This window comes from Rosa rugosa, chromosome 1 (assembly GCF_958449725.1).
Source record: "Rosa rugosa chromosome 1, drRosRugo1.1, whole genome shotgun sequence".
Classification (NCBI taxonomy): Eukaryota; Viridiplantae; Streptophyta; class Magnoliopsida; order Rosales; family Rosaceae; genus Rosa; species Rosa rugosa.
This window is the reverse complement of record NC_084820.1, coordinates 37,847,386-37,856,374: the sequence shown is the minus strand read 5'-3', so window position 1 is coordinate 37,856,374 and position 8,989 is coordinate 37,847,386. Positions and strand designations below refer to the sequence as shown.

At 39.6% G+C, this 8,989-nt stretch overlaps 1 protein-coding gene across 1 annotated transcript; it reads right to left on the bottom strand.

Moving 5' to 3' along the window:
* Positions 1-3,434: 3,434 nt before the first annotated feature.
* Positions 3,435-5,064, bottom strand: LOC133736580 (zinc finger CCCH domain-containing protein 2-like). The gene has a single exon (XM_062164123.1). The coding sequence runs from the start codon at positions 4,960-4,962 to the stop codon at positions 3,712-3,714; it is 1,251 nt and encodes a 416-aa protein (XP_062020107.1). The 5' UTR covers positions 4,963-5,064; the 3' UTR covers positions 3,435-3,711.
* Positions 5,065-8,989: the final 3,925 nt, after the last annotated feature.

Here is an 8,989-nt window from a genome sequence, read left to right as displayed (position 1 = left end):
TAGAATTTCTTCTAAAGTGGGCCCCGCAGGGCCACTTCGGATTTCGGGGTGAAATCCGGGGCGGGTCCTGTCAAAATGATTCTACAACCCCCACTTTTCTCTCCCACTATTTTCTCTCTGCAATAACTACCAGCAATAACTACCAGTGAATCTACTTCTTTTGCAATAACTACCCACCTTTTAAAAAAAAAATTAAAAAATTAAAAATTTCGTACACATGCAGAGCATGTGATTGCAGACTAGTGTATGACTAAAACAAGAAAAGAAATAACATATGGGCTAAGTTTAGAAATTTGAGGTGGACTAATTTTTAATATTTAATCTATTAAACCATAATTAAGCTACAAATTCAAAATTTGGGGTGGACTGTAGCCCAACAGAGCCCGTGTGTAGCTACGCCTTTGGCCACAATCCACGATTGACGCTGAGATCCGTCCCGCGCCGCCGCCGTACCTCGCCACTCCACAATCGTTGCCTTGCCAAAGAAAAGAACACCGCCGCCAGTCGAAACCTTAGTTTCGAATCCAAGGTCGCTCCCAGAAACTCGGAGACGCCTCAGCCCTTCTATCCCGTTGTGTTAGTTTCCTTTTCTAGAATTATTTTAGTCATACAAATAGTGTAACAAATGTTGGGACACTGTAATTAATGTTGAAAATGAGAAAGGAAAATGGGTTTTTAGGAGAATGAAAGGATTCATCGTCATCCCTATTTTTCCTTGCAAGGAGAACTATTTTCCAAACCTTGCACTTACCAAACATAAACATAGGAAAGGTAGCACTTTCCTTTTCCCAAGCTTAAAATCCATGAAACAAACAAGGTAAGAGAGAGCAAACCCTAACTCTGTTAATGTTGCTAATTGTCACGCGGCGGGTTTTGACGTTCTAGCACCATTTTTCAGTGATGAGCTTATGGTTTCAAGAGTCGTGGTTGGCGTGTGCCGTTGTCCTAAGGGCACGGTCTTCAACTTCAAAAGTTCGGTATTGTGGCCGGTTGAGAACATTTCCCTTCCCTAATCCTATCATATTTTCTCTTTATTTGATCAGAAAAGTGTTTCATTTCCTTTTTGCATCACAAGCACCGAAAAACGAATTGAGTTTTTTTATTCAACCTTAATTCCACACACCAAAACAAGAATTAAGGATCAAAATTGAGATACCATACTTAATTAAATAATAATCTAAATCACCTTCTAGACGTCGTTTTCCATAAACAGCTTTCATATGCTTTTTAAACATGTTTTGTATTCCCCTAACTCAACAACGCCACCCTAAATGGATCACAAGTTTTCTCTGCCGAATCATAAGATTCACCATAAACCATGTTTGGAAACAAAGAGCAATTTTTTATTTTCTAAGAAAACAAAACAGAAAAGAACGATATGCATTGTCCCTACTCCCACCTAATAAGTAGCCATTCACAGATGTCAACCATACCTTACATTATAGGGGATAATAAACTGTGTCACGAGCATTTACAAGAAGATGATGGGTCTTTTTGTCCCAAAGTTCAGCTTTGCATTTCTTTAATTAATTGAAAATTGAAAATGTGACCCCAATTAAGGTGAAGGCATGCCTATAGCGTCATTTGAGCATGGGCTGCTGCTCTCCTTTCCCCACACCATTTGTTGGTGATTTGTGAATATGTAACAATCATGATCACCTAACCCAGCATTGCACCTAGCCAACAAACCCTACCAGTTAAAGAAAAAGGTCATATTCCAAACAAAGCCTCATGGGCTATTTCCATACCATTCTAGCTGTGTTTCAGATAAGTTTCCCTCCTAGGAAACAGATAGTACGCATAATTGATCAAGGGTACGTGGTCCTTGTAGGCAGTCGTGGTACTGTGAATTTTACCTTCATATTCTATCTATGATCTGCCAAAGAGTTTTCTAGGGTGAGATCTCCTGGAAATATTTCGCCAAATAGACAATGGAAAACCAAAGTAGCAAACACGATACAAGATGTTTCCTCACATCTCCCTCACACCGTTCGCTTACCCTTTCATGTTTCTCCTGGTGTCTAGGTTAATCAGGACTTTTGATTAAACCAAACCAAACAGTAAACGAAACTGTGGTTTCTATAACTTGCACGATTTCGTGTGACCGGTCGACGGTCGCCTCACGCTAGAAACCGGTTGTGAAAGCTAATGACTCATCTTGGGAGACTAGTCACCAGGTTAAAATGCATCAGCACTCATCTTGGGCAATCACCGGACCTGTCACGGCCCCAAGATTGAATTTTGGTTTTTTTTTTTTTTTTTTTTTTTAAAGAAATTATATATAAAGAAAGGAACATTATTACAACTGCCCTCAACGCAAAGCTAGCAGCAAGTGCTAATCAGTGATCCCTAGCCTTGCCATCTGCACGAGTATGATACTGCCAGCAACTTCATTTCAACAACAAATCGTCAAATCCCAACACTAGTATCCAAATCAGGCCAAAAACCAACAGTGCATGCTCGCCACCTAGCCTCTAGAGATATGCATTACCCCCTCCCACAGTTCATCGTCAGCGTCATGAAACTATTAAACTAAACCAAAGAAAGAAAATTCCGGAACTCTTTTTTTTTTGGTCAAACCGTAAGAAGTTTTATTGATAGAACCAATTACAAAGAGGCCCAAAGCCTCCGTCAACAAACAACCAAGCCCAAACGGCCCAGGCCAACAAAAAGAAAACAAAGAACAGCTGCAAACCACCACCAGCAATCGCGACCAGGAAAAAGCCACCGCGCCACCAGGAAGCAGCCAGCACAAAATCCACCCAAACTCCCGATATTGAAAATCACCGCCGCGAAGCAAACATCAAAGGAATCATTAGATAACACCAAGGAAACAGACAGAAGTGTCGGTGCATGCACCGGAGACGTTTCTTTGTACACCTCCATGTCACAAAGTGCATTGCAATGCATTGAACTGCAACAGAGAGATTCAACAGAGGAAGGATGAGGCCAGAGAAGGGGAAAGACAGACGCCGCAGCTGGAGAACCAGAGGGCGCTTTCAGAGTGATGGACAAAACCACCAGAAGGACAGACGACGCCATCTTCCAAACCGGGCCGGAGCGGACTCCGGGCAAAATCGGCCGGTGGGAAGAAAACGAAAAGGAGAAAACTGATAAAAGTTGAAAATAAAAAACTCCCCCAACTCTCCTGACCATGATCTAGATCGAGCAAGAGAGGGGGGAGGAGGAGGAAAGCTATAGTACTACAGGGTTTTCTAGAGAGAAGGTAGAGGAAAAATCTCTCTCTAGCGAAAGCTATCTTTTTTTCTCTTTGATGCCAAGATTGTTAATTATAATTAGGTTCAACACGCAAAAAATAAGTTTGCATATGTAATTTATGCACCAAAATACATGAAATAATAAGTTCACACTCGAGAAATTAATCAGTTCAATCACAAAAAAGAATACATGAAATTAACAATGGAGAATTCTCTATACATGCATAGAGAACTCCTAATTAATTAATTACTCTCTCGAATTTAAAAGCAAATTACATAAACAAATGATCATCATGATCGAATCAAAACAGACAACAATATTACATATATTCCGAAATAGTTGACAATAATTTACACCAAATCACATATATATAGCAACATATATATACGACTGGTGCAGTAAGTATATGTACACTTCCAGATGGATCACCCACCATCTTTATTTCCTCATATATCTTCATGGATCAGTTATGCAATGGTCAGAATCCTCAAATTACATCAAGAGATCGTTAACCCATCCAAGATCAGGGTCGGGGCCACACCCTCCATTAATTTCAGTGGCATTGTTCTGCTCATCGAAGACCAAGCTTTTCCTCGAGCAATTTCCAGAACTACTACCGCGACTGAAAAAATTAATTCCTGCTGATAAAGGGCTTGGAGTAGATGGTGAAAGAATGAACTGTTGCTGCTGATCTTCAGCAGCAGCAGCAGCAAAAGCATTGTATGAAGAAGCGTCAACCAACGGGGTATTCTGGTAATTAGCCGCAGCAGCAGCAGAACTGATTGGTGATGAAACAGGTGAAGAAGTTGCTTCCATGTTATTGAACTTCATGGCCTCCAAAGAGGTCATGAGCTCTGAAAGCACATCTTTGTTGCTCAGCATCCCAGCTGCGCTAGCATGCATCTGATCCAATCCGCTAGAGAAGTGACACTTGGATTCGCCGTAGGGAGACATCGGCGGCGACAGATGCGACATACCGAGCAGAGTAGAAGTCGGGGAAGAAGTCACAGAACGGCAGAACAAACAGCAGTGAGTCGAACTCGGCGAGTTGGCCGAGTTCAGGTACTTGTTACTCTTCTTGCAAGAACCCGAGCTAGGAGAGATCACTTCATCAGGTGAAGAGCTCCGTGAGTGATTCACAGGCAAGATGCGGAGCTGACGTGGCGTGTGAGCAAAGAAACAAACCTTCCTCTTACAGTTCTTGCCGTCTTTGCATGCCTCGGTTCTGTACCTTGCCGGATGCAGCCAGCACTCGAAAACACCGTGTGCGAACTCACAGCTGTCGCCACGGCTACACCCACCGCGGCGGTAGTCGGCGCAGACTGTGCCGGAGTAGTGATAGCGGCGGGGATCACGGCGCCTGGCCTTTTCGCCGGGATGGGCGAAAGGGCAGTCGGTCCAGTCGTGGCTGCGGCTGCGGGTGCAGCGGCGGACCTTGAACTCGAACATGCGGAAGTGGTCAGAGGAGTAGGGGTCGTCGTCGTCGTCGTCGTCGTCAGAGGCACCGGTGTTGTAGGGGAGGAACTTGCGGAGGAGGGCCTCGTCGGAAGCAGAGAAGCGGAGAGAGTCGGTGGTGCCGTACATGTCGTGGGAGAATGATAAGTCTTGGTGGGCGGCGGTGCGGCGGGTGAGGAGTTTCCTCGGTGGGATGTCTACTTCTCTGAGGAGGTTGTGGGTTTTCTTGGATGAAAGGAGGTGGTGGGAGGTGTGAAACTTGTGCTGCTCGGCACACACACTGCTCATGTTTTGATGGTAATGTCGATGAGAATATCAAATTGGAGATGAGAAACAATGAAAGAGTGATGGAAATGGACGCTGAGAAAATGAAATGCTGATGAAGAGGGAACAAAGGGGTGGGTTATATAGGTGGTTGAGGGAGAGACGTTTAGCGTGAGAGATCGAGGTGAGAGAAATGGCTAGAATGGTGACAAGGATGAGGAAGAGGGTATGGGCACAGAGATGCGTGGCTGCACAGCATTTGGGATCAGCATGCAAAGGGGGTTATGTGGCGGCTTCACAGTTCATGGCACACAACACCTTTGGCTATGTGTTTGCTAATTGGAGCTCTGTCAGAAGTCTTGGACTGTTGCTTGGGGTCTCATAGTGTATGGCTGTATGCTGTACTTGGACATGAGATGAGTTTGAGTACTCCTTACGGCCGGATCTGTATCCTCTCACGGTCTCATCCTGCCTAATACATACTGCTATTAAAAAAAAAAAAAAAACATAACAAAAATAATATAGAATGAGATTGAATTTTAGATCTAGTCTAATTCTAAATCTAATTTAAATCTTTACTGTATCGAACTAAAGTATAACATAGAAAGTTCAATTTGAAAAAAAATACAAAACAAGCTAAAAAGAGAGTGAAATTTATGTTCCTTAATTTACAATTCATACTTCAATTTTTTTTAGACAAAATAGCCAAATTACCCCCTGATTTTTCCTATGGCTGTCGATTTACCCCCTAACATTTCAATTTTGATTACCTACACCCTCACTTTTCTAATTGTTACCGATTTACACCCTATCGTTATTTTTTAGACTTTCCATCCAATTTTCCATTAATTTGATTAGCAAGTGAGAGGTTTTTTCGTCTTTTCAACTATCACCAAAAAAAAAAATTAAACAAACCAACACATCGTCAAAGAAATATAAAAAAAAAATACAAAACTGTTCTTCATTAAAAAAGGAAAAAAAAAAAAACACGCCCTTTGTCGCTTCTTCCTTGTCCATCTCTTCTTCTTCTTCTTCACTCCCTTTATTTCAAGATTGGTCGTTAGCTTGCAACTGATCGCTTAATTAATATTTGCTAGTCACATCAAATGATTGGATGATCATATCACTGAAGGAGAAACGATCTTTGATCATTTAGGTTTCTGGTTTTCTTTTTCTTTGAAGGTCGGACTGGTCATTAATATTTTAACCATTCATATGAGAATTTGATCTTCCATGTTTCCAGTTGGAGGTGTTTGTATTGTGTATAAGATTGACAAGCCATCAAATAAACTAAAATATTTATATGTATGGAATATGAAAATTAAAATTATAGCAAGCATGTGAAGGTCATCTTGATTGATTCAAGTTAATTGGGATTGTGTTATATTGATCTCGATAAAAAGAACATAGAGGAAGAGGTCATGCTGAGAAGAAGATAATTGCGAGATAGATAGAGAAGAAGATGAGAGGATGAGGGGAAAAAAACAGTTGTGGAAGACGAATAGCAGTATTTTATTTTTTATTTTTTAACAAAATAATTTTGTATTCTTTTCTTGTTTTTTTTTTTGGGTGAAAATTGTAGAGACGAAAAGGTCCCTCACATGCTAACCAAATTAACGGAGAAATTGGATGGAAAGTCTAAAATTTAACTATAGGGTGTAAATTGGCAACATTTAGAAAAGTGAGGGTGTAAATAATCAAAATTGAAATGTCAGGGGATAAATCGGTAGTCATGAGAAAAGTTAGGGGGCAATTTGGCTATTTTGCCTTTTTTTTTGTATCTTAAATTTTATCTTTTTGTAAAGAAAAATATGGGAGTGTGAATTTCATTCTAAAAGAGGAAAGAATGAGTGTGGATTACAAATTTAGAAGTGTGATTTTCATTCTTTAAAATTTAATTCAATTGTAATTAAGAAGAAGTGTTGACGATTCAGTTTTTGTAGTGGAAAATGATTTGGGGCCTCAATGAGGCCAACGATTTGTGGCCTCAATCTTAGGTGTCATGCCATGTTATCTACACACATCACCTATTCGTCAAATCATGCCATGTAATTCTTGAGAAAAATACCATCTTATCATTCCAAAATCTAATGACTCTAAATTATTTTGGCTTACTTCTAAAAAAAAAACAAAAAAAAAAATTTGGCTTTCTTTCATTTTTTTTTTCTTTTCATTATACTCATGCTTAGATTTAAACAACAATTTTTTTTCTCTTCAATCAAGAGTAGAAAAAATTTCATGTAATTCAGTCAATAGATTTACAGGTACATTTGATTAATAGATTTGCATAACACATGTATATGAATTCAACCTTTGTTGGGTTCCTGCAAATTTGAAAATATAATGTGAAAAATACATATTCATATGATTGTACATGTCACGCCCCGAATTTTGAATAAAGGAATTCAAATCCGAAACGCGAGAACAAACAATCACAAGAAGACTCTTAGAAACTTTTTCAAATAAACTAAGCAACAAACAAATTGAACTCACAATGTCAATACCGACTCGTTCTTTAGAGTCACATATTACATTACAGATAGTTTACAAATCAAACTGAATGACAATTCAACGTGTAACCACTCTCACCAACTCACTACACAGCGGAAGACTATAAGTATAAGCGCCCTTCTACACCCACGTGACGGAAAGTCCACCTCAGCTTCGATAACGATCAACCGATATTCTAACCTGCACAATAAACACTACACCATAGAATAGTGCATTGGGATTGAACAAAACAAACCCGGTAAGCTTTTCAGCCCGTATGAGTAAACTCAATTAAAGTGACTCACGTCACTCATGCTTATAATTTCTCAGCTCGTGAGATAATTAAAGTGTCACGCCCCTGATTTTTAACATAAAAAAAAAATCGATACATAATCCTATAATTATACATGCGTGATCGTTCAGTCATCAATATCAAAAACCTGGAAACTTTTTCCTTTAAACTACCCACATATTGATGCCCTGAACCCATTATGTCAATATTGACCCGCTCCTCAGAGTCATATATATACATAAACTTACGAATTAAATTGTCAACAACAAAGTAAAACGTAAATGCTCCTCAGAGCTTACTACAACGGAAGTCCAAATAACGGTAAAGTCACAAAATTGGCTTCCTACCGTTTAGCTGCAAGTATGCAACCCCAACTTCAGCCACGATTATCCTGACCTGCAGGATTAACCCCTACACTGTTTGAATGGTGCACCGGGTTATCACACAACAAACCCGGTAAGCTTTTGCAAGCCCGTATGAGTAACTCAAAACAACTCACACCAAAATCACGGGATGAACCCCGCACTTTTCAATCAAGAACCCAAATCACACTTTGATTTCTTAAAACGCGAATAAAGGAGAACAACTCACACTTTAATTTCCTTCAAAATCGAAATAAAAGAAAGCAACTTAAACCTTGGTTTCTTTCAAATCGAATATAGAAAACAACTCACACTTGAATTCTACCAATCGTACCAAAACGTACCAAAGCGTACCATGTCGTATCAAATCGTACCAAATCGTACCATGTCATACCAAATCGTTAATAAAGAAAACAACTTGCACCTTGTCCCCTTAAAAACCGTGAATAAGGAAGCAACTCACACTTTGTTCCCTAAAACACGTAATGTCATGAGTTATCAATAACCAATTCCCGTTACTCCATGAATTACCTATATGACAGACAGACTAGAGCTCTAACTGAAACGTAACCACTCGTCCGGCCAAAGACGTGATTACCTGATATTCTGCCCAACACTATGTCAAAAAATGCTTCATACCATACCCCTCAGACGACAGAAGACGTTTTTTCTGTTGTCTGATTTTTTTGAACGTCTTCAGACAACAGATTTAACTATTTATGTCGTCTAAATGGTATCAAAATCAACACCAATTCAACTTTTTCAAGTTTGTTATAATTTAGAGAATTCAGACAACAGATTCTGTTGTTTGAGTAAAGGGAAAAGTTTATCGGGACAAATTTTTTTTTTTGTTGAACGTACTAAAACTTAATGTGAACTATTTACAAAAAAAAAAAAAAAAAAAAAA

Bases quoted from the DNA above. Each gene is read 5' to 3' on its own strand.
- LOC133736580 (XM_062164123.1), bottom strand. From the start codon at position 4,962: ATGAGCAGTGTGTGTGCCGAGCAGCACAAGTTTCACACCTCCCACCAC.